Source organism: Anabrus simplex, chromosome 2 (assembly GCF_040414725.1).
Source record: "Anabrus simplex isolate iqAnaSimp1 chromosome 2, ASM4041472v1, whole genome shotgun sequence".
Classification (NCBI taxonomy): Eukaryota; Metazoa; Arthropoda; class Insecta; order Orthoptera; family Tettigoniidae; genus Anabrus; species Anabrus simplex.
Genome location: NC_090266.1, coordinates 160,658,434 through 160,685,208, shown reverse-complemented (window position 1 = coordinate 160,685,208; position 26,775 = coordinate 160,658,434). Strand labels below are relative to the sequence as shown.

Sequence of the window (26,775 nt, the reverse complement as noted above, 5' to 3'; positions counted from 1 at the left end):
ACACAAGCACAGTAAAGAACTTACCACTGCAAAACACACTGAATGTCCTATAAAGTAGAGCAGTATAACTTAACCTTCACATAAACAGACAAATTAATCACAACAGTCATTATGCACATTGAAGACCTTTGCATGAAAGTAAGAATAATACCTCACAAAGAACAAATTCTATGTTTTCTTTAATAGTGTTACGTGTTGGCAGGGTAGATAAATAAATAAATGCGTACAGCACCTGGTAGCAACCTATTTCTAAGATTTATTAACTAAGCACTATAATTACAGATTTACACACACACAGACGATAGCCGAGCTTACAACTTACACACGTACACGGTCACACACTTACAGACGGTTCGCGCTCTCTGTCTTAGTTTCTCTTAGGTTCCATCTACAATGGCACACACACACATACAGAGTCATCGATTATTTACAGTACACACTCTCAGCCACTCGGTCACACTCGTTAGCGCTGTAGCGGTCCACAGCCTACACGTCAGCCTCGCAGGTCGGGATAGTATCCGCTGTTCACTGTCCGTCGAACTCCGCAGTCATCACACGTCGGTACCCAGTGTTCCCTTATCGCTACTCCAGAACACTCCAGGTTCTCCTCCAGCAGCCAGCCTCAAGGGACACACACACACGACACCAGGAAAACAGGAACGAGTCCTCGGTTCCGACAGACAGATACTCGATCATGCTGACATCCCAGCCCAGGCTACCACTGACTGCGCTCTCCGCTCACTCACTCTCTAACTAACCAATTCTCACCGACTCCCTCTCACCGACTAACTCTGTAGGCAACTAACTGCTCTTTTATACCTGCGCCAGCCCTTCTGGAATACTCCGGATGTTCGATGGATCGAAGGACCTCGCGAAATAGAAGACTCCAGATTAGTCTTCCAGTCGTTTCCATAGTTCGCTGTGGCACGACCGCAGATAGAAGTGAGAAGGGCCGGCCCAGCGCTTGAGTGTTGCTCGCGGATTGGCGCACTCGAGCATAAGGGGGGTGGGGCGATGGGAGACGCTCCCGGCGCGTAGCGAGTTAGCATGGCGGACTCTACAACCATTACATTGCCCTCTCCTTAAGGCTGCTCGTCCGGAGCAGCTCCACAATTTGCTGCAATACAGTTTGTTCGGTTGGCCACCACCTTCCCATGGGGGATCCGCTAGGTCCGGTCGACGGTGTCCTCGTTCCCGTTGGTAAAGATCAGCAAGTCCTCGCGTGGCAGCTGGAACTTCGGTGGTTTTCCTTTCGTCCACATTCACGTCTACTTTCAGGGCTTTAGCGCCTTCGTAGTCCTCTGGTGTGATGCCCGGGACTGGTTTGCTCGTCCCAGGTTTAGCCCTGCTGGATTTCCTCTTCTTCCAGGGTGCGGAATTTGATCTTCGTGCCGGAACAAGTGTCCTAGTCAGGTGGCATCCTCATTCGTTGGTCATCAGTTTGTCTTCCATTGCTGCTCTGTCTCCTAGTAGGGGTCCCTCCAGCCATTCCATTGCAGTCGCTGCCTCTGTCTCGTGGGCCATTATCAGAGCCTCTTCGTAGTTCTGTTTCTTGCCGATCGTCCTCCCTGGCCGGACCTCAGCGCCACGTAGTTTCTCACAGGCGTCAGCCGCCTCGAGCTTGGTGTCACCTCGCGATAACTCTTCTACAGTCACGTTGCCTAGTCGCTCGATCTCAGCGTCGATTATCCGTGGCATTATATCTGTGCACTGAGTCCTCTCCTGCGACTGGACTTGGTAGATGGCTCTCTGTTCGTCGATACCGCAGCGTACGTCGAGCACTGCCATAGCCTCCTCGTAGGTCGAACTTGGCTGGAGGCTGCGTTGAACACGTAGTCCGGCGATCTGATATTCGGCACTCTTCTTGGATGTCAATCCGGTCTTGAACTGGGTCCGGCACGTTCTCTTGGAAGTAATCCCATCGTCCCGTAATGTTTCCAACTTCACGATGGCGGAGCCGCCGTCACTGCTAGCAGGATTCGTTCGCGTCTCCACAGCCATCGTTTCCGCACGCAGGGCACTCACTTCCACCTCTGGGCCTCGAACTCCGGACTCCACAACCACGAGCATCTCTTCGGATCCCTTCTCGTCCATTTCGTTGCCATCCCGCACATCGTCATCGTCGACCTCGGTTTCGAGAGAGCACACTTCGTCTCCTGACTTTAACTGCTCGCTCTTCCGTTCGCTCAAATCGGTTTTCAGCTGGTCCGGGTTTGACCTCCGCTCAGATCTCAGTTCACTAATGAGTTCGCCATAGGAAGATAAGATTTTGCTTTAGAGTTCACCAAACTTGCTTAGAAAAATCTGAAGCTGTTCGGAATTCATTTCACTCGAAGAAATTTCTGCCGGCTACAAAATAAGCTACCAGGTACTCGATTCCGACACCAGTTTTTACACAAGAGTTTATCACACTTGTCCATCCCACTTCTGATGCCAGTTGTTACGTGTTGGCGGGGTAGATAAATAAGTAAATGCGTACAGCACCTGGTAGCTACCTATTTCTAAGATTTATTAACTAAGCACTATAATTACAGATTTACACACACACAGACGATAGCCGAGCTTACAACTTACACACGTACACGGTCACACACTTACAGACGGTTCGCGCTCTCTGTCTTAGTTTCTCTTAGGTTCCATCTACAATGGCACACACACACACACACACACACACACACACACACACACACACACACACACACATACAGAGTCATCGATTATTTACAGTACACTCTCTCAGCCACTCGGTCACACTCGTTAGCGCTGTAGCGGTCCTCAGCCTACACGTCAGCCTCACAGGTTGGGATAGTATCCGCTGTTCTCTGTCCGTCGAACTCCGCAGTCTTCACACGTCGGTACCCAGTGTTCCCTTATCGCTACTCCAGAACACTCCAGGTTCTCCTCCAGCAGCCAGCCTCAAGGGACACCAGGAAAACAGGAACGAGTCCTCGGCTCCAACAGACAGATACTCGATCATGCTGACATCACAGCCCAGGCTACCACTGACTGCGCTCTCTGCTCACTCACTCTCTAACTCACCAATTCTCACTGACTTCCTCTCACTGACTAACTCTGTAGGCAACTAACTGCTCTTTTATACCTGCGCCAGCCCTTCTGGAATAGTCCGGATGTTCGATGGATCGATGGACCTCGTGAAATAGAAGACTCCAGATTAGTCTTCCAGTCGTTTCCGTAGTTCGCTGCGGCGCGACCGCAGATAGAAGTGAGAAGGGCCGGCCCAGCGCTTGAGTGTTGCTCGCGGATTGGCGCGCTCGAGCGTAAGGGGGTTGGGGAGATGGGAGACGCCCCCGGCATGTAGCGAGTTAGCATGGCGGACTCTACAACCATTACAATAGGTACACCTTACAACCCAAACTACACAAACAAGATATACCAATAAGTCCAGTCATAAATTACGCACATGCTTCAGCCTACAAACTAGCCCAATCCACTGTTAAAGTAATCAAACCATACAATCTGAGAGACATACTCAATAGCTAGTAATGATCTAATGCACAAAGTTGAGCACATTTGATCGCCCACACAATTAATCAGTAGCACATTTGATACTCTAATACACAAAACATCATATAACTGTTTCAGAAAAATTAGACAAATTGAAAAGCCATTTAAATCACTAACCAGAGGATATTTTCACTGTTTCTACTTTAGAAGTAACTGGACAAAGTCTCCAATGATCCATTTTCTGGACTTCAGCTTTTGGATTAATTATGTCATCTAATACACATAGATTTCAGTGTCATTACCCTGAAAATATCTGCTTTTCATACTCAGTAGAAAGAATCCATAAAATTAAAGTCTCTATCATGCAACTTTACAGCACTTGTGGAAGATTTTCATTCCCAACAATTTGAGTCACTTTTCCTTGTAACGTATCCATTCTGAAACATGTCAATGACCAGCGACTGAATAGATTGCAAGCCAGCGCGGAAGCTGTCGACAACTTCAGCCAGCATTTGTTAAACAGGCTACGATACAGTAATTAATAGTTCTCCAGTGATTTGTTTTTGTTATCTATAGAAAATTTATGATAACCCATCATGCCGAGACAGAAAGCGAATATAGATCGTAGTATATTACATGCAAGAAAGGAAGTTGATTGTGTAACATTGAAACTGAGTAGCAAAGGGATTCTCGAATATCAAAGGACAGAGAAAGAAAGTTTCTGCAAAGACAAAGGGAGCAATTTTCTCCAAATTCAGTGACCAGGTTCAAATATATCACTAAGTATACACAGCAGACGATAGTGAAAAAGCTGTTCATTACCCGACAGAATTTCTGAATTCTTTACATCCTTCCAGATTGCCACTACGCGAGCTGATTTTGTAAAGTGGGGGTGCCAGTTATGTTGTTACATAATCTACATCCACCAAAGTTACGCAGTGGGATGGGATTGGTAGTGAACCTTTTGAATAACTACTTGATTAAAACCAGAAGCACTTCAGGCCTACAAAAATGACATCTAAACTGGAATCGCTTATTGTTCGTAAGGGTGATGTCCTCACAGTGTAAGGATGCTACGAGAAAAATCCCACACAAAAGCACCTGCTGCGTGGGAAATAAGTTACAAAGAATATTTTATGACAGAATTAACTGGTAATGTACACATTTATTGTGCACACTCAAGCGTTGTGGATATATTTTAGAAGAGGGTGTTGTCGGGAAGGCAAAGAGGGTGTCTTTATCCAGAAGGGGTGAGTGTGCTTTGGAGTTGACTCCAAAATTGTTTGTTGGGAAGGGGAGTGGGATTACAGAAAAATAATTTCAATGGTTGGCACCTCTGCCAAGATATTAAATCCCTTAAGGCAACAGTTATCATCAAAAGTCTATTTAAAGTCAGTGTTTTTTATCTTAAACTCTAAGGTATATCTTTGATTATTTCCAAGTACTTTTTCTTACTGTGACTTTTTTTTTGCAGCGGGTTTGGGGCGAACAGGATCCTTGATAGGCTGCTATATCATGAAGCACTATCATTTTACTGCTCATGAAACTATTGCATGGATTCGTATGTGCCGACCTGGGTCTATCATTGGTCATCAGCAGCAGTGGCTGGAAGAGTAAGTATGACAGTACAGACTGAAAATGTGTGTACCATAAATACCAGATCTTAATTGTTCCTCACATTATCTACTCGTGAGTTGATATTAGGTTGTTCAGAAATAGTAACTTCTTTAAATCAATGTAAAATATTTACTACAAACTTATAATTAGTTAATTGGTATAAATATACATTTCACAAGTACTTCTCATTTGAACATGCCATGTTTATCAGTTTCTTGTTCAACACCATGCAACTTCCACTGGCAACTTCTGACTCATGTCTACTCACAAAACAAATCCAAGAACACATTGAATGAGATCCACGCTAGCGTGCTACCTGGGACTCTGCTCTCAACAGATGTGAGTGATCTTTGGTCAGAACTAGAGTGTGCAGAATATTTCAAACTCTTTATTAAAACTCTGTACTTTTTAACAGTTGTACGGTAGTTGAAAGTGTGAAATTTGAAAAGAGAGAATTTGTTTTCCGAGGAATTGAACGTTTAGCATACAGTTTTTAGAATTTGCTTTACGTCGCACTGACACAAATAGGTCTTATGGCAATGATGGGATTGGAATGAGCTAGAAGTGGGAAGGAAGCAGCCGTAACCTAAATTAGGGTGCAGCCCCAGCTATTGCCTAGTGTGAAAATGGGAAATAACGGAAAACCATCTTCAGGGCTGCCGATAGTGGGGTTCGAACCCACTATCTCCCGGATGCGAGCTCATAGCTCCGCGCCCCCAACCGCATGGCCAACTCGCCCGGAAGCATAGAGTTGAAAGCATAGGGGGGCAATGAGAGAGCTCCGCTCCTTGAGCCAACTGCATGAGCTCAGGCAAAGCTGAGGAGTCAGGAGCAGCTGACGTCTATCTAACAGTTTCTGCTGTAAATGCTAGATGGTGATATGCGCAGTCAAGGCGCAAGCATAGCTACAGCATTGTAATGGTCTGGGTATGTTATGTTTATGCAATGAAACCTTGTGCTAGTTTCTTGTTCATTGTTTATGCTGTGTTCTAAACAAGTTTTTATGTTAGCTTATTGTATTTTTAGGACTATATGTAGTAGTCAAAGGAGTATTTAATTATCAGATGTCCAAGTAATTAATTTAGTTTCCTACGCATAACCTAATGAAAGGAGTATAATTAAACATATTTACTTAGCACTAATAGAACGAAACATTAGACACATTACAAGATATTAGATATTAGATACAGCAAAAATATGAAAGGTTTAAATCTGTTTTGATGCGCGGCTTGTCCGTAGTTGTAACGGCAAACTGTGCAAGCAGCTACTAGGTTAACTTCCGTCAGAGGGCATACTCTGCTCTTTTTCCTGCCTAAGCTGGTACAGTGCCTTGTGTAGTTAAAACACTTATTACCCATTTTGTAGACAGTATTACTGCTTTCAAGCAAATGTTGTTGGTTTGGCAGTGTCTGATGTTGTCAGTGCAGAAATCTAGTTTAACTCTAGATGAATTGGAGACATTTTCAGGTACTTTTGCGAGTCTTGTAAATGAATTTTCCATCTGGTTTAGAGATCTGGGCGATTTATCAATTGATCTGAATGTACTTGCTGCGACTTCTTCAACTGCTGTAGTAATTGATATCATTCCGTATGATCTACAGTGCAAGTTGGTCACAATTCGATGTGATACTGAACTGAAGGCTAAATACGAATCACAAACAAGCCTATCACTTTTTTATGAACATTTTTGCAAACAGATTTCCCAAATATGCCTAACTTCTATCAATGTTTGGCTCAACATATCTGTGTGAGAAACTGTTCTCTCCAATGAAGATAAATAAATCTCCATGAAGAACACATCTGACTGTTGTTCTTCGAATTGCAAGTGCAAGCTCGATCGCACCAGATATAACTTGTTTCTTCAGTGAAGAGAGACGCACTCCTCCTCATCGTCTGCTGAATGAAATTTTAGATATAAGAACACATAGGCCTAAGTTTTATTTATGGTAAATGATATTTATTCATTAAGCTTATTTATTTCTATACTTAACCTTGAGCTAGTTTCTCTTTCATTGCTTATGCTGTGTTCTAAACAAGTTTTAATGTTAGCTTATTGTATTTTTAGGACTAAACATAGTAGTCAAAGGAGTATTTAGTTATTAGATGTCCAAGTAATTAATTTAGTTTCTTACACGTAAGCTATTGAAAGGAGTATAATTAAACATATTTACTTAGCACCAGTAGAATGAGACATAAGACACAACAAAAATATCAAAAGATTAAATCTATTTTGATACGCGGCTTGTCTGTAAATGTAACGGCAAACTGTGCAAGCAGCTGCAAGTTTAACTTCCGTCGGAGAGCATACTCTGCTATTTTTGTTGCCTGAGCTGGAGCACTGCTCATTGAACCGAATTGTGCCCGCCTCTGGTTTAAAGGGTGCCCTTTACACTTATCAAAATGAGGAAAAATAAGTATTGTTCTGAGCAAAAGCCATACATCTGGCATCTCTAACATCTGCAATAATCTATGGGATCATCATGAGAATGATCCACTGGTCAATCATATTGCAGCAAGTGACAGAATGTGAATCCTGAACGGTAATTGTTAATTAAGGCTGTGATTGGACATTGATGAAATAATCAAACCAAAATATTCACCACTCAAGGTCCTGTTGTTAGTGTGATGGTCAGCACTCGTTTGCTGGTGAAATAGCGCTGTCACGTTCTGTGCAGCTGTTAAGAAATTTGTTGTTGGCTGTCGTCGTTCAAAAGAGGGGTCCCTCCTATCTCTGCAGACACCAACCACTAAACCCCACGTGGCAAGAATTATCTACCAGAAATGGAGAAACATGAAGTAAAGAGTACGCCATTAACAGCCAAATCTGACCACTAAACTGCAACCACACAACAGCTGTTTGCAGTGGGCACCTTTATACACACTGGTGATGAAGTACTTGAATCTTCGGCTATGGTCAGAGAAGGAACATTCTTTTTTCGCCTTCTGTCGCCTTCTAGAAAGCCTATGGGGGGGGAAAAGATGAACGCCCAATACAAAGAGAGATCATGGGAAGGGCTCCAGCCGCACTCACTTATCCCTTTGAGGAAATACCAAAGGGGGCTTCCATAAGGCTGGCTGTTGCCTGAGCACATAACAGTATGTATGTATTTTTTAAAAATTGCATCATGCATTGACATACTTGTTCTTAAAACTGCTTGTAAAGTTTCTTTGTAACTTTTCCAGTAGATTAATGCTTTAACACTTTGGACACGATGTCACCCCTCTTGGGGTGACAGACGCTCATACAATATATCGTATGTGACCCCTCATGGGGTGACACGGTAGTGTGTCGAGGACTCTCAACTTTAGGCTATCGCGCGAAACTAGCTCTACCATTTGCTGCAGTATTGCATTGCTTGTTTACGTAAGGTGTTCATAGAGTGCAGCGCGGTGCCCATTCCTTTATCAGCACGCTGTGCATTGAGCAACAGACGGTGGAATTTCTCTGGCATTTTTCACCCCCTATACGCAACCGTCAGAATTCAATTATTAATGGCATGGAAAATAATGTGGATTGGAGCCTATTATTGCTTTATTCTTGCATACTATTGTTACATAACTTAAGAAATGGTTATTATTAGATCAATGGAGCTTCATTGTTCTAAGGAAAGTTAAAATTACAAAAGAAAACAACACAGATGATGATATATCATGCTAGTCATTGAATTTATGGCATAGTATAAATGATATGAAAGGATAACAGTTTTTACAAGATACACATCACTTGTGAACTAACTCATAGTGAGGTTTGCATTAGAATGCTTTGTCTGGGCAATGTTTACAATATGTTGTTACTTTCTTCACTTTCCTTACAGCCTGTCGACCTCCAATTTCGTTAGCCTCTTTGTAGCATATGCTGCAGTATTTCCTTCTCTTCCATGTGAAATCTCCAGCCTTTTCAGTTTCTTCCGTCTCCACAGCTTTGGTGCTGTTTGATAGTTTCTGTATGCAATCCATGAATTCACCAAGCTCGTTCCAATTAGTAGTTCCGTTGCTACCTTGTGATACCATCTGACAATTTTCCGAAGAGATGTATTATAGGACGATAGCTGATCAGATACATCAATGCCAGGCTTTGCTTTGTTGTAGTCAATAACTACAGATGGTTTGAAAATATCTGTGTTACTCTTATCACGTTTTCCTGAAGATACAAAATCTAACTGTTGCTTAGTTGAGAGCATATAAACCTCTCACTTGTCCATCCATTTCAATGTTAGGATGCCATTATGTGATTCCTTAGCAACCATTTCTCCTTTCTTGACTCTTTCCTTTAGACCTGGCGGATGCTCAACTCTATTTTTCCGCAAGGTACCAACCAGATGAGTGCGTCTAGCTAGGAGTTTATTTGCTAAATCAACTGACGTGTAGAAATTGTCTGTGAACAAAGTTGATCCACTGTCTAAATAAGGATCCATAAGTTCCATCACAACAGCTGTAGCCTGTGGTAGTTCAGGGTTAGCAGTTGTCCCTTTGCCGCAGTACACTTTTGTGGTGTGGGTATAGCCGTCTGTATCACATAGTTTGAATACCTTCACCCCTTATATATGAGCCTTATTTTGAATAAACTGGCGAAATATTAGTCTTCCCCCAAAGGGGATCATAGATTAATCAATGACCAATGTTTCCTGTGGCTCGTTTAGTTCCTTGAAATTCTTATTGAGCTTTAGAACAAGAGGTGCGATTTTATACAACCTGTCATGTCCTCGGTTTGCTTCACTGTTGAAATGCCAGAAACGCAAAATCAGTAAGAACTTGTCCTGCTTCATTACATGACCCCCAACATAGTTTTTATACAGTCTGTTCTTTCTTGACCAGTAATTATGAAGTTTCGGAAACTGTACTAAGCCCATCCACATCAATAAGCCTAAGAACTTTTTCATGTCAGCACAGTTGATATCAGTCCACTGAGTGAATCTACTCCGCCTACTCAGACGTTTCCCTTGCAACACATTCCTTGTATTTTCATTGGTTTCATGCACCATCATATTGATGATATCGTCATTAACTATAGCACGATAGAAATCAGCTGGTTGAGATTTAGCACTCGGAGGAAATTTTAAACCGGGGCTACGTGTGAATAAAAAATGTTTCTGCAAACCTGAGATTGTTCCCCAGTAATTGTCACTGGCTGGTGATATGGTTGTATCATCGCACGATGCAGCACAGGAATCTTCGCTAGTGTCCTCACTACAAAAACTACTGTCCAATTCCAACTCGGAAAAGGTGGCATCATACTGCAAATCCGAAATGTCAACATCACTTGATGCAGCACTCGAACCCTTTTCAAGTTCTTCTTCTATCTCTCTGTCGGTAATCATGGTTTACTCAACACAGAAACACGTATAATATTAATTAAATTCTTGTCACAGAACTGTAAATTACAAGGAACTCGTTGAAAGGCGCGTAAACCAACAGTTCACAACATGCGCGTAGGGGTGACGCGCACTTTTTCTGTTGCATTGCCAACCTAATAACCATATGTCACCCCAATAGGGGGACACAAAAATAGTAACTTTGAACATAAATTATGTCTTTGATTATCATCTACGAATGAAATTACGCTCATACGCACTCCACAACAACTTGAAATATGTATATCGCATTTCTGCAGTTTACTGCGAATAAAGCAAATGTACGCGTTGGCGTTAACGTGTTAAGAAGCTACAGCATACAAACAAAAAATTGCTGTTAGACATGATGATGATGGTGGTGGTGGTATAAAAATTAGCCTTAAAAACGCAACATTCTGAAGTACCTGAAACACATGACTAAAAGTCTTCGATGTGAAACTGAAATATGGAGCCGTATATTATTAACAAATACAGGGTCTTTTCTTTAGCATGCTCGGTAGCACCACTCAGAGCACGGCACGGCTGGCGCAATAACACTTGGTCGCTAGCCAGTATAATGCACGCTTTTCCTCCCCACTACTCAGGGCAATTCACATTTATAGAAATCCATTTCTAGTGAAACTATTAGTCTAAAACCAGATGTTCAAAATGTTGTCCCTCAGCTGTCAAACACGCCTGACACCTCGGGAATCACACTAACCACTTGGATTTCTCCCCAATCATACCTTGCAATCTTCTGACTTTTCTTCTTCCTAAACGAGGTGTTTCTAACAATCATTTGGTTCTTCATGCAAAAATCCACCGACAACTCGCCTTCTGGATTTACATTTCCATATCCAAAGGGCCCTACAACATCTTCCTTTCCTTGTCTTTCCATTCCAACTTGTGCATTTAGATCTCCCATCAATAGCACTTCCTTATCTTCTATCTGTCTCTCCACTTCCTCTAAAAAGTCCTCTAGATGTTGATCTATGCAACCCGTTTTGTGGAGCATACAACTGGAATAGATCTTTCATGCCATTTTCAAACTGGAGTCTCATCACCATCATCCTATTGCTGATTCATTTTGTAGATTCTACATATTCTTGGATTTCTTTTCTAAGTATGATGGCCACTCTATTTTTTGCTTCAGGTCCTCCACTGTGATGCAGCCTATATCCTTCTTTCAGAGGAATCTCTCCCGTACCCCTCTTGGTCTCACACAATCAAAGTATGGCTATATCTTTTCCTTTCATGAAGTCAGCCAGTGCTTCTGTCTTTCCCGTCAGTGTCAGGACATTTGCTGTCGCAATCTTGATATAATACCATCACATTGAAAATTTACACACAATCTACCTTTTACTTTAATGCAGATGATCTGTCCTGCTTATGTAACAGGATTTTTCTAGACAACTGTTCTACTCTCCCCAAGCCGGCTTATTCGTGTAGGCACGATACATAGCACATAACCGTGTTCATTTTCTTATAGTCTCCAGTGTCTCCCACCCAAGTTTTTCTATCATACTTTTCACACTACTTCGAAGATTGAAGTCGTTACGCACGAAACTTGCAGCCTTTCGGTGTACCATCTCAGGTTCCTTAGTGAGTCCTCTTTGGTACGGATCCCATACGGCTGCTCCATATTCCCGGACTGGCCTAATGAGTGATATATAGCCCTGCGCCTTCACCTGGGAACTGCTGTCCTGTAACACCCTCCTCACGAAATGTAAGGACTTGTATGCATTAGTAATTACATTTCCTACGTGGGTGTCCCATTTTAGATCTCTCTTTATGTGGATTCCCAGGAACTTGCATGATCCAAAACAATATTGAAAGTCCCCTTTGCCTATATATCTTTCCCATTCTTATGAGACTGCATTATTGATGATCTTTCATTTTTTTTAAATCAAGTGCCCACTTATGGAGTATATTTATATCAGCTTATAAATAATATTACGGCTTAACTTATCACACCATGTCCCTCAGCTTAGGAAAGCTGCTTGTAATGATCTATTTGTGTCCATTTGCCAGTTACTGTGGGGAGACCTTGGGTGCTAAACAAAGGTAATATTAAAAAATTAGAAGCTTTGAGATGATGTACTGGTGCCTTTCATAGAAAATAAACTGGATACAGAAGTTGACCAATACAAATTTGTTAGACCGAGGTTTGTGAGGGATGACTGCTGATCAGGCAGATCCAGAGGAGGAGACATTACGGCTGGGGTGTACAGGTGATGACACGACAGTCTGATGATCAATGTGCTAGAAAGTGAATGGCATGGAAAACGTCATCGTAGAAGGGTAAGAAACATACTTACAAAGATGTCATTGCTGGTACAAGCCTGAAGAACTTTGAAGAGGCTAAAATGACCGCTGAGGATAGATTCACATGGAGGAGATTCATTGTCGGGACAGACCAGTCTCAAGACATAATACATATGACTTGTGGTTTGATGATTGTTGTTTAAAGGGGCCTAACATTTAGGTCATCAACCCAAGTACACATGAATATTACTAATCGTATGGTCTCAGCTACAAAGTTGCAGGCTTCCTTAACTTGTGCAATCTAGGCTGCAAGCATACTTATTTTGAAATTACAGTTTACAGAAATCTGACAACAAAGTAGAGTTCTATTGGACTGCTGCTACAGCTGAGTCCATTTTGTCAGGTAAATACCACTCGAGGTACTTAACATTAACACATGAAATCTTTTTAACAACTGTATTATGTACATGACTTGATTTTCTTTCATGAATAATATTCATTTATGTAGCACATTGCCTGAACATTTTTCCTACTATAGGATATCTCCACTGTTATCCCATGTTGTTTATGTTTCAGGAAACAGTCCTCGATGTGGCTACAAGGGGACCTATTTAGATCTCAATTGGGTGTGAATTCTAACTCGTACCCAAGGCATACACATGGAATTTATAGTATAAAAAGAAAATCTCTATTATATGATTTGGATAATCAAGATGATGATTCAAATGAGGTTAAAACACCTGACAATGTATCTAGGATCCTTCATAGGGTAGATACAATGAAGCTTGATGACCAAGAAGATGAAAACCAAAATGATCATTCCTGCCGGAAAAAAATGGAACTCATTGAGGTATGAAATTGTATTTACTGCACTATTTTATTTATTTTTTACATTGTGTACTTGATCATGAATAATACAGTGATTGTAACGTATGCGTTGGCCGATCGTCGGGTTGGCATGTCGTGGCTGAATTGCAATTCCACATACCTTGTGACCTAGGCATACTTCTGTTAGTTCCTCAGTCTCACCGAGCCTTATGTTGAGTTCACATGTGATTTGAGGTTTGACGTGTTAACAAGTGTTTGGATTGTGTGTTGCGCAGTAATAATGCCGCAAGATAAATACACGTTACAGCAACAGATTTTTATGTACACTTTGTATGTAATCCTGCAGGGAATTTAGATGGCGATTTTAACAGAATTCCCAGATTTGCGCCCTTCAAGCAGAGAAACCGTGCAAAAACGTTAATAAATTTAAGAAAACTGGTTTGATACGCGACAGGGGCCTTACGAGCTTTTTCTATCAATGTCTACCACAAAAAGTGTTTCATGCGTGGTCGGTTGTCACCGCTGACTTTTATAACGAAGAGGATCCAATTCAGCACCAGACATGTGCCGTTTTTAGAACTTTATATTGACACTAATTTTCTATTAGACAAGGTTTTAAATTAGTTTACAATAATTTCAGCATGTGTTGTATGTCCCAACATCATATTTTATAACCACTATTCTGTAAAATGTACACCTTTTGTAAACTAAGTGAGATGTCACCGCTTTGCCGTCACCATGTATTGCAATGGGAAGAATGCTTCCCCTTTACAGACGAAGGTTTTCCCGACCACACGTGAAACACTGTCTCCCGTCCACTGACCACAGCCCAACTGCAGCGCTTTTCTTTTCACATGGACGACATTTCAGCTGCATCGTGATGACAGTGACAAGTTGTGGCTGGCATTTATCAAGATTGAGCCTTTCAATATGGACATGTTTATTGTAGAGATTTAAGCTCAACGCATTGTATGGAACTACACTAGTGATGCGTTTAGCAGTAGAATTGAGAAGGTTAAGAGCATGCGAGAAGATTTGTGAAGTCATTCACAGTAACTTCCAGGAGTTAAACAAAAAGGAGAAAAATGAAATAGGTAAGATTTAGGTCTACATAATGTCCCCGTGGCTAGGTCAGCAGTGAGCAAGACACACCTCCAGGATGCTCAATAAGGATTGGCATATAAATAAATACTGTAATCATAACTGGCAGGGAAAATCGGTTCAGCAGTGAAAAGGGTGACACAAAATAGAAAAATCATAATGATTTTTTTTTTTTTTTCAAAATCAGAAAATGTAAATGCCATCCTGACCAGCTACGATAGTGTGGATGATCACTACGTTCATAATGAAATTGATTTAACTCTTGAGGTAACATGAAAATAGTTCAAACAAATGGGATGGTACAGGCAAAATTTATCATAACTATTCTAACAGAATTGAATTGAATATTTTGTTCTTGAGGAGTATGAATTATTAAAATAGTTAATAATTTCTTGAGAAAATAGGCTGTCGAGGTAAAATTCTCATACACGTCTAAAAAAATTGAATATAAAATATAGAAAAAATAAACATTCATAATACTATAATTAATTTTCTCGTAATGAAACTTGACTTACAATTATATCGTGGGAATTTACAATATAGTTAATATTTATGAACAAGTTAGTTTTTATTTGAATATGCTTTTAAAATAGTCTAAATTAAATTGACACTTCCACTATGTATGTTTTCAGAATGGATTATCAGTTAATTAATATTAAGTGGTCAATTCAAATGAACTGAAGGAAAAGAAAAAATCTTCTCTTATAATGAACAGAATTAACCATCGATGCTGTCCGGCCCCATGGTGTAGGGAGCAACGCGTCCGCCTGTCACCTGCCGACCCTGGGTTCCATTCCCGGCTGGGTCAGGGGTCTTTAATTGTAAATTGTCCCCCGGCCTGGGGACTGGGTGTTTGTGTCATCCTTAATGTTCCTTTCCTTACATTCAACACTCTGCACTTCCTCCATTCCCATTACACGCAGGTTCATATCACATGGTGCAAGTAGGGGCAAAAGATCTCTATAGGTCGACGCCCCGAACAAATAGCAATTTGGGGAAGAAAAAAAAAACCCACTGACGCTGCAACATGGACAACAACGTAGATCAGAATCCCTACACACTGTAACACACATAGGTTAGCCCACATGGCACACGCATATGTCCGAAATAAATCACATCCTCCTATATACATCTCTAACAACTACAAATATACTGAAACTACAATTCTACAATTTAATTTCCAAGAATAATGTACAGAAGAAATATACTATAATATATACAAATCATGAAATCAACTCTGATAAGTTTTCTCCGTACATGTCGGGTACAATTGATGAACATGGAATTTAACACATGGTCCTAGGTTCAAGCGATTATTAAATGAGTTTCTGCTTTAAACTGAACTAGTACACACCCGGATTTATTAATGTAGAAGAATCTATGCTATAATCTAAATAATTGTCGGTAAATAGCCAACAAATTGCACTCTTATACTGGAAAAATGTCAGTAAATTTACATCAGGGTAATTTCATTCACACAGTGACAAAATTTATATTCAGGAGCACAAAGATAAGGCTTATTAATATTCAAAAGGCTCTGCAAATGTGACCACGATGGCATATACACGAAGACACTGCTATCTTCCATATCTAATATACAAATGCCGCACTTGCATCTAATATTTCACATCTCCAAACACATGTCAGAATTGAATTATCTGACGTTTATTTCTAACACTCACATTAAATAATGAATTTATCCAGTAAGTCCACTCAAAAAGACTCAATATCATTTATTGTAAGAAGTTCAACTGTCAATATGGATCTGACATGAGATTTATAGTCCGTAATCTATTACAGTATATCGCAGAAAATACGCCATCAGAAATAAAGCAAAGTATCACACTCCTAAAATAAACCTTAATTCAATGACATCGGTATTACAGGTCCGAGCTAACATTCATCATCTAAAATATTTAATAGAGCACTCATAATTTTAATTTTTAAAATTTTATTTTATTTATTCAGGATCAGCAACAGCATAACGCCGAATTACAAAGATCTGAGCTATGTGCAATAGATATTAATCTAAAATGAAAGGTATATAAATATTTACAAAGGACACAAGTATACTTGATAAAAACTGTGCAATCCTATATAATACATATTTACATAAATGACATTAACAAAGGAAAATACATTTACAGTAAATACAGAAGAAGAAACAGGAAAGAACAAGAAGGAAAATTAAGTTATATGATAAATATCATGACAGAAGGAAGTAAACGATACGAAGATGTCTATGTTCTTGTTGATAGGTAAGGTATTAAACATTGCTTGAATACGTACAGAAAATGACCATTTGGTGAGAGAAAGCCTGGAGTAAAGAATATGGTATAGGGTCTTCATTCTGGTACTATGGTATGTAGTGATGGGCAGTCTGAGACGAGGTCTCGAGATTTCTCGGGATTTCTCGAGACTAGCGCAGGCACTATTTCTCGCGAGAAATTTCGAGAAATCTCGAGAGCGTTGTCCCGACAATGTGCAGCGAGTAGCGTTTTGTAGGCCTGCAGGTAGTCGGAGCTGAATGTTCTTTGTTCCGAATATGCGAATAGCCAACCACGGGCCTTCTCATTTTCGTAAATACGTGTCAACAAGCGACTAGGGCATTCATTTAAACCGAGGTCTATTTTGACGCAATATAACGTATTTATAAAGGATACACATTTGGGCATTGGTTGCACTGGTAGGTACACGAATGAGTGGTTTAAGTACAGAACCTGGCGGCTACTGTAGGTACACGTAACTGGATACTAGAGGCGTGCGTTATTCGAACTCGAGACGAGGCATGATGCGCCTTGCTGCATATGCAACCACCATTACGCATAAGTGGAATGTGGAATCTAAATTGCTATAGAGTATTCGCGTCATAATCGGGTAGGTACCGTACTTCAAACGTGATGGTGCAGTGTGAACTGTGTCGAATTGTACGCGACAACTTGAAGACGATGTCCGAAACGCAACGTAAGTCGTGGATGTCGGTTGTTTTTAAGAGATGTCACATAGCACAGCCCACTGTGTTGCTTATTCAAAAGAAGTAAAATACATTGGCAGAAATACTTCTGGGATGATCCGGCACTTACAAAAGCATAATATCAATGAAGAGGAATCGCCACAGAACACATCCGGCTCGGTCTGAATCACAAGAAACTACCCTGCCGACAACGATTGTGAGGCATCCAGGTAGGTTTACATCCTAATAACAATTATTAATAAATTATACGGGTTATTCAGCTATGAAGTCCACCTGACAAAACTCGTGAACAGTTTAAGATACTGGCATTCTGTATTCACTTTCATTAATGGTAAGGAGCTCATAGTTCAATATGCAGTGCTTTCATAGGATTTTGACAAAATTTACCGTCACACACGTTTCCATGTGAGAACTGCTGATGATAACTATCAAGCTTACATTCGTAGTTACTGGGACGTCTCACAGCTCTCAGCAGATGAGAATCGGTCTCGAGAGCGTTGTCCTATCACCCCTGTTACACGTTCCACTCATGTGTAATGGGGGTTGCATCTGTAGCAAAGCATATCTTCCCCATCTCATGTTCGAATAATGCACGCCTCTAGTATCCAAGTAGGTGTAGGCCTACATCCTATCTACAGTTATTCACAAATTATGCAGGGTTATTCGGCTAAGATATCCACCCCAAATAAGTCATGAACAGTTTAAGATACTGACATTCTGTTTCCACTTTAGTTAATGGTATTGAGGGGTTCATAGTTGAACATGCAGTACTTTTCCAGGCTTTTGACAAAATGTATTGGCTCACAAGTTTTTATAAGAGAACATTATTTCACGCAATAACTGCCAATAATATACTATCACTTTTACAGTTGTAGTTACAGGTACGTCACACAGCTTGCACTACAGGAGGATTGGTCTCGAGATTCTCGCGAAAGTCTCGAGATCTGTGACGTCAGTCTCGAGAGTCTCAAGCGAGAGCGTTGCCCATCACTAATGGTATGGGATGTTGAGGGGGAATAAGGAAACTAAATCTGGAGACCTGAATACACCATTAGCTGCTTTGTATAGCAGCTTTAGATCTGCTACTTTCCTCCGAGCAGAAAGAGTTTTGATTTTCAGTCTCCCAAGCACTTGGATAGTGCTTATGTTGCGACAGGCAGGGAGCCTGGCTCTGACGATAGCACAGAAAGAAAGACTGTACATGGTCAAGGGGGCTGAGATTTGAAGAAGCAGAAATGGACCAGACTGGAGAGGCATATTCAACAATCGGTAAGATACAGGAAACGAAGAATGCTCTGAGGGAATTTACATCTCTGATGTCAGAAAACGTGTAGAGTAAACCAAGGAGTGATATAGCAAGTGAGGTGACCCTGTTTATGTGCGAGATAAACAACAATTTACTGTTAAAATGCTCTCCAAAGTCTTTTTTATTGTTAACAGTTGCAGTCGGTTGGTTGAGTAGGTGATATTCTTGTAGAATGGGGGATTTACGAAGTGTAAACAAAAGGGTGGAACCGGGATGAGGTTTAAGACGTCATGTAGTACACCAACCTGATAGTGAATCAGGTGCACTTTGCAATTGGATTGTATCTGTGGGAGAATCGATCTGCTTGAAGATTTTACAATCAGCTGCAAAGAGAAAGATTTCACAGTATCAATAAGGTCATCAGAAGCCTCCGTGGCTCAGGTGGCAGCGCGCCGGCCTCTCACCGCTGATTCCATGGTTCAAATCCTGGTCGCTACATGCGAGATTTGTGCTGGGCAAAGCGGAGGTGGGACAGGATTTTCTCCAGTTACTCCAGTTTTCCCTGTCATAATTCATTCCAGCAACACACTCCAATATCATATCATTTCATTTCATCGGTCATTCATTAATCATTGCCCCAGAGGAGTGCGACTGGCTTCGGCAGCCGGCACAATTCCTATCCTTGCCGCTAGATGGGAGCTTCATTCATTCATTCCATTCCTAACCCGGTCGAATGACTGGAAACAGGTTGTGGATTTTCATTTCAATAAGGTCATCAATAAACAGGGCAAAAAGAAGGGGACCTAGGACACTGCCCTGCTGGACACCCGAGAGGGTGGTGGTGGTGGCAAAAGAACTGCATCCATCAAGGAACACGGGCTGTAGTCTTTCACTCGGAAAGCTATTAACATACCTGCCAACTTTCCTGATTTAGGCAGGGGACTCCTGATTTTCGACAGCTTTTCCCGCCTCCTGATTACTCTTATTATTTTTCCCGATTTTAGCTTTTTTTGTGAACTTCAAAAATATGTTTTCAAATCTCGCCATTTCAGCTTTCTATGCAAGTGGCCGGAAGTCCTTCATTAATTGACGCTTTCATATGAAATATCAACGTTTATTAATGCGAGAAATACGCGCTAATGTGCGATGTTTATTGAAACCAGTATATCGCGTCTCGTATATCAATTGTCCACGAACCTACTACGCTGGCGTAGCAGGGAGAGAGGTGATACTCCCATGTGGCACGTCCCAGGTGGCGGATAGGGGGGTCCTAACCGGCTTCCTGGCGGACTTGAGAGGCGACTGAAAGGGGCGACCAAGGGATGATTGAATTAGAACCATGAAACTACTTTTGATTCGTACCATCACGCGGGGAACGCCATAGGTTGCCTGTACTTGCGAGTAGTACCACTATATTAGGTACGAAATAGGTTTGTGATTAGTAGCAGTATAGAGCCTGGCCTGGGGGTTTTCCAGTACCCGTGCGTCGTACCCATGTGAGCGACACCGTGGGTCTGCGTTGCCTGTGATTTGTACCCACTATGTGAGGAACACCACGGGGCCCGTGGGACCGGCACCCGTGACTAATACACCTAGGTGAGGAAACTCATTGGTTTGCGTTGGCTATGAGTGGCGCCACTGTGTGAAAAACACCATAGGTCTGCGTTACCTGTACGAAGTACAATACTTGTGAGTAGTAGCATCTTGTGTGGAACACTGTGAGTCTTCGCTACTTTTGATTAGTACCCCCAACATGACAAATACCATGGTTCTACTTTACTCACGACATGTACCATTCTGTGGTGCCTTAGACATGGATTTTGCACCCCTTTAGGCATCAAGCATCATTGTGCTTTATGAGTGGTCCCTCGGTCAGTAATGCTACTATATATGACCTTTCTTGAGTTAAATCCACTGTTTATTGTTTGTTTGTTTTGTTGTTGATGTTTTTTGTTTGGTTTCATGTCCATCCATTCATTCTTCATGACTTTTTTTTGTTTTTTACTTTGGTCAGTGGATAATTTTGTATTTTTTGTTGTAATTTCTTTTCGTACCATTAGGGACCGATGACCGCGATGTTAGGCCCCTTTAAACAACAAGCATCATCATCATATATCGATTGTCAATATCTCTTTCTCGCCTGCTATGTTCGTGTTCGTTCACATCAGTCTAGTCGATTCTAGAGACTATCGCTAGGTTTGGACTCTTTTTTAATAATTTAGTGACAGAATTTCGAAGATAGCGACTAGTGACATTTCTAGAGATTTTAGGACCCATTCGGATACAATTCTGGTGAATTTTAATGTACTACTTGATAAAAATAACATTGTCCTGCGCATAATCGCATGGGCGTGTGATGCAATATATTCTTTGCATTTGCGAAGTAATGGCATCTAAGTGCATGATTGGTTCACACGTGTGGAGCATGAGTTCATACTATTCTCGGAAGACTTATCAAAGACCGATCATTTCACTCACTTACTTCCTGTGAGGGAGTAGAATTGTGTAATTTTTAACCTGGTAGGCTCGTATAGCAACAGTCGGGTTTTGAGACAATAAGGCCGCTATTACCCGTGGGCGACTAGTGGCGCAACTAGTTGCTTTTCCCTAGTTGCACCACTAGTTGCCAGAGGGTTTAAATACCGGGCGATCAGTGGCGCAACTTGTGAATAATTGCTCGGTTCATACCGCGGAATAGTCAGTTGGGAGAGTGGCATCCTATGAAGAACTACTTCTTCTTGCTCTTCTATTAAAAAGGAAAAACTGAACAGTTAGGAAAATGCAGAAACATCCTATATGTTTTTCTCGACTGACTAGAGGATTACATTATACATTGTTTAACGATCTAAATGAGGATGACAGTAAATTTTTCAATTACCTGCGCATGTCAAAGTCGTCATTTTACGAATTGCTTGGCTTCATAAAAGAAGAAATAACGGGAAATGACACAAGACTAAACAAGTGTTTCCCAGCTGAGTTGTAATTCACTAACATTGTGATGTTTGGGACATCACTGCATGTAATAAATTATCAAACCGTGTAATTAATTAAAAAATTTCAGGTTCCCTATGGGAATCAACATCTATGTTGTCTGGATACATATATCTCGAAAATTGAAGATGTTACAAGCATGAAAATTGGTATTTGTTATCTCCTTTAAAAATAAAGAAACACGTATTTTTTGTTTTTGTAAAATCCATTTAATGGGGGTGTAAAAAGGACTGAAAAGGGGTTGAATTCTTTTTATGATAATACTCATATCTCAAAAACAAAAGATGTTACAGACGTGAAAATAAAGAAACACCTTTGTTTTTGTTTTTTTCGGAAAATTGATGTAAGAGATGTGGGGTTGAAAATAAGTAAATAAGGAGTTGAAATATGTTTATGAGGATACTTTATCTTAAAAGCTGAACCTTTTACCGATGTGAAAGTTGGTACTTTGAATTTCTTTTCAAATTAAAGAAACATGTATTTTTTGCTTTTGGAAAGTCCTCTTAAGGCGGTAGAGGAGTGGAAAGAAGAAGAAGAAGAAGAAGTTGACTTATTTTTATGAGTATCCATTTATCTCAAAAACTGAAGGTGTTACAGACATACGGACATGAAAACTGTTATTTGGAATCTCCTTTAAAAATAATGAAACATGTATTTATTTTTTCAACTTGAGAGAAGACTGTTTCTTACATGTACGGTTCTATGTCACATGGTCGTCTTAGCCTCAAAAGGTAATACCACAAACATGGTTTACAAAGAAATTTCTGGGGTAAATGAAACTCAATTTTTTGGTAAGTTTTTCTACTTTAGGAATTTTCAGATAATGTCTTAGTACAATGCCGAGGAACGATTACTTTGATCAAATTACAAATTTGAATTCTGTCAAGAATATCCTTTTATACAAAGAAAGTGACACAAGATTTTCATACTCCTGCTTATATAAATTGTACATCCCATCCATTGTAGTATCTAGTGACAGAAATTTTCTTTGTGTTTGTTTTCTTGCATAATGTGATTTGTATTTTGGAAACTTTTTTTATTTGGTCAACTATTTCTTGAAACTAATTCTTCTTTCCTCCAGCGATTCTTCGTTGATCCCTTATACCCTTTGGCGATTTTATCTTCTTTAAGGCTAGATGTACTCTGCCACTGGAAATTCTAAAGGTCTGGAGAAAGAAAGTCTTGCAAACCTGAATTCCACAAAGGACATACTTCTTGGTCACCGTTTTTCTCTTTGATTTGTTAACTCATTTCAGTTTTATTTCGTGTTCACTCACCATGGCGCAAATCAGTGCTGTTTCAACATGGTGAGAATAATATAGAATTTTTTAAATTTCTTTCAAGTATTTTCAGCACGTAACTTGGAGAGACATTTTCAAGGGCATACATATTTGCAAAACTCCTTAGATTCCTTCAGTTTCCCCCACTGAGTTATGTAAGTTTCATTCATTCTTCTTGTCTCCCTATTTTGGCTGGGATATTCTTTTTCGTCGTTTCTTTGGTCTTTCAGAGCATAGTTCACTTTTAATTGTTAGTTTTTGTCCCTCATTTCTCCTAAATAAAAACAGGAAATTATTACTAACGATATTTAAGGTTATAAATCTGCATAAAGAAACTTAAATAGGTCAACTAAATTGTAAGTATCTTTAATAACGCATTTAACACACCTGAAATTTGTTTACTGCATTTAAGTGTTGTTGGCCAACTTCTGCTGGAGACAATGTTGTAGGGCCTACACCTACAGTTGCCTGTTTTTCATCAGATTCTTCCAAAGCGATTGGAACAGTTTCTTCTGTTGTATTGTTTTCCTAGAATAGTGGTTCTTCAATTACAATTACTTAATATTTTAGGGAAAGCTAGCAAACGTGCATTTAAATTTCTTATTCAAAATCAAAATCAAATCAAAATCTCTTTATTTGCAAATGAGGTGTCTACCTCAGTGGCAAATGGTACACTAAAATACATTATTGTCAAGCATTAAATTTTAAATTAACAGGAGACAAAGAAAATTTTCCTAGAATACAATATTATACATTTTACGCTAATAATTTTTTCTATTAAACACACACATCATCCTTAATAAATTTATATTGTTTACAAAATTCTACTTATAATATCTTACATAGTCAACTATGTATTTAACAGCATATTGTATCGTGATGTATTGTGATATGTAATAAGTATGATATCTAATAAGTGTAACCGCATCAACTTACCACGAATTTGCATAATGTAACCAAAGAATTTCAGTCATGTTTCAGTGGACCTAGCGTTACGAAGGTGTTGGTTGACTGTCAGTGATGTGTGTTTATTGCAACAGGCATAGCGATTGCAGGTGTGATGGGATCCTCTGAAATATCTTGTTTTCTAAGATAGGAATGCATTTTAAAGTCATTAAACAGTACCTATAAGCACTGATTTGTGAATTAACAGAAGATTATTGAGGTTTACACACTTAGCATCTGATTCTTCACTAACAAGAGAATTTGCTCAGACCAAGATATGGGGATAACGGTCCTTGGCTATGTTCTTAGGCTTAAACCCTCATTATCAGAATGAAGGATTTCAGTAAATAAAGAAAGAGTACAGTAGAAGTCACGGCAAGGAGAAACTACCCTTTTTGTCATTTAGGTTTGAAATTCCCAATAACTGCTGCATTCTAGTGGACACTAGATAAACTACTACCTCTCAGCAAGGGACGAGAACCGTATGGGATACGTGTAGCTGCCTATAAACACGTGCGAAAATCACAATACGGGCGCTGTCCACAACCAGGAAAGCAATTCGACCCTTCACTTGGTTGAATATGAAGGCGGTAGACGAGTGGCTGTGCAAACAACCGAAGGATATTCTTTCTAGAGGAACCCCTGCACTTCAGCACTGGAGGCCTGTAGCAATGAACGTAATGGAGACCACATAAAAGAAAGTGATGCACTTGTGTACCACTTTTTCTCAGTAAAATACATTTTTTTAAATTAAGGTTTTTCATTTGATTGCCTTTGTATATTTTTTCAGTTTTAGTTTGCCTGTAAGCTCCACGTGTACATAATTGTGGATGAAATTATTAGAAGGTTAAATTACTTTATTTCCAGGATGCTGTTAACCAAAACTCTGAGGAGCCGAGAAGAAATACAGGTCTTCTTACTCAAGGGGACAAGTTGAATCAGATCAAAGCATCTAGGAGACATCCACGATCAGTTACTACTGGAGCATTGCGGTAAGTTTATTCCTTCATTTAGAGCTCCTCTTTTTGTACGTGGACATATATGTTAATGCGTTCATATTAAACCTTTGGTGTGTACATGCAATCTTCGATTGAATCAACTGATTTGATTCACTGTCATGGTGTAGCTTAACTTTACACTCTGTTATCATTTTGGTACATTAAGAGTTCTCAGGAACGCAAGGATGGAAAAGGGCTAAGATAGGGATAATTTACTGTACGTACAGCCCCAGCATTTGCCTGGTGTAAAAATGGGAAACCGCAGAAAACCATCTTCAGGACTGCCAACGGTGAAATTCAAACTCAGTATCTCCCGAATGTAAGCTCACAGCTGCGCGACAAATTCTGGAATTAAATTAAAGCTTATTTTCTGCATCTCGCTAAACAGGTTCTTGCAGATTTGTTGCTCTTTTCATCCACATATTCTTGTGAAGGAGGATTTTCCATGATAACCAATGTCAAAACAATGAAACATGCTAATTTAAAAATAAATCCATCACTGGACTGTGCCGGGACATGGCTGCAGGTACATGGAGTATAATTTAAACCTTCATAGCGGAGTACCTTGGAATAGGAGCACAGAGAAGTGGTGACAGCAAGTGCAGTACCCGTAATGGCGAGAAGACGTAGTCATCTCGAAGCGGCATGATTACACGTATAGAAACCAAACAAAGCAGAAATCACCAGCTATACCGGGTGTTTCACCAGCCCCTTGCGATTTAGTTTTATGCATCCCACCACTTTTACTACAATTCTGAAATACGTTGGTCCCTCTCCCTAAACCAGGATGATAGGAGGAGAATCGTGTTTACGGGCTAGAAGACAGCAGGAATTGTGAATGCCACTATTAATTCATTGTGGGCACCACGAATGAACCCGTAAAACAACCACAAATATGAAGAACACGTATCATACAACAAGAGCTGCACACAGAGAGCAGGTATTGTATTGGCTGGAAAGTTCGTGCTGCATGTCAAGCCTCACAATAGCTCAGTTGGCAGTGGTACGGTTGGAGTTGTGATAGTTGACACTGCTCAAAGGTTTGAATCCCATGCAGGTATTTTTAATTTTTTAAATTTTGCTGCCAATTGCCTGGGATGTGGTAAGGTTGCATACTTCATAGCCTCCATAGTCTGATTTGTTTATTTGGCCCTGTAATGGGCCGTATGTATCGTGGCTTAGGTTATTGAGCTTGGTTGGACGAGGATGAGGAAGTTATGGGCTGTGGCTAGGACACAGGCAACCAGTTAGTTACGTCATACATGTTCAAAGTTTCATAGACCATAGGTAGGGCAAAGTGTGTGCTACTGGAACGATAAGGACATGCATTGGCAGGGAGGTATGTAGTTGCCCAAACTCCCCTCCTTCGAGGAAAGTCACAACACAACACAACACAAAGCTTACACTCGTCAGCTAGTGAAATTTGCAGACATCTTACGGATGCTTCATAGACAGTGTGTTGTTCCTTGTAACTTGTTCTGTGCATTTGGAAACTGCAAGTTATACTTCCTTCCCTCGATCATTTCATATGTTAAACAATTTCCTGTTTTCTTGGTTTCTTTTCTTCCGTAAGTGTTTTGTAAATACAGTAGAAGTCCGCTATAGCGAGTACGGCATATAACGAGAATCCCGTTATAACGGTAACTTTTGTCCGTCCTTTCAAAATTCCTATATTAAACTGTGTATTATCCTTCGGTTACAGCGAGAGCTCAATCACTGACACATCCGTTATTAC

The 26,775-nt window shown here is 40.4% G+C and overlaps 1 protein-coding gene across 2 annotated transcripts in view; it reads left to right on the top strand.

Moving 5' to 3' along the window:
* LOC136863962 (dual specificity protein phosphatase CDC14C) overlaps positions 1-26,775 on the top strand; it is a 451,301-nt gene that overhangs the window by 353,125 nt on the left and 71,401 nt on the right. For both annotated transcript variants that reach the window (XM_068226497.1, XM_068226496.1), the window contains exons 8-10: positions 4,940-5,078; positions 13,254-13,527; positions 24,910-25,034. In XM_068226497.1, coding sequence (XP_068082598.1) covers positions 4,940-5,078; positions 13,254-13,527; positions 24,910-25,034 — 538 coding nt within the window. The remainder of the gene's footprint in view (positions 1-4,939; positions 5,079-13,253; positions 13,528-24,909; positions 25,035-26,775) is intronic.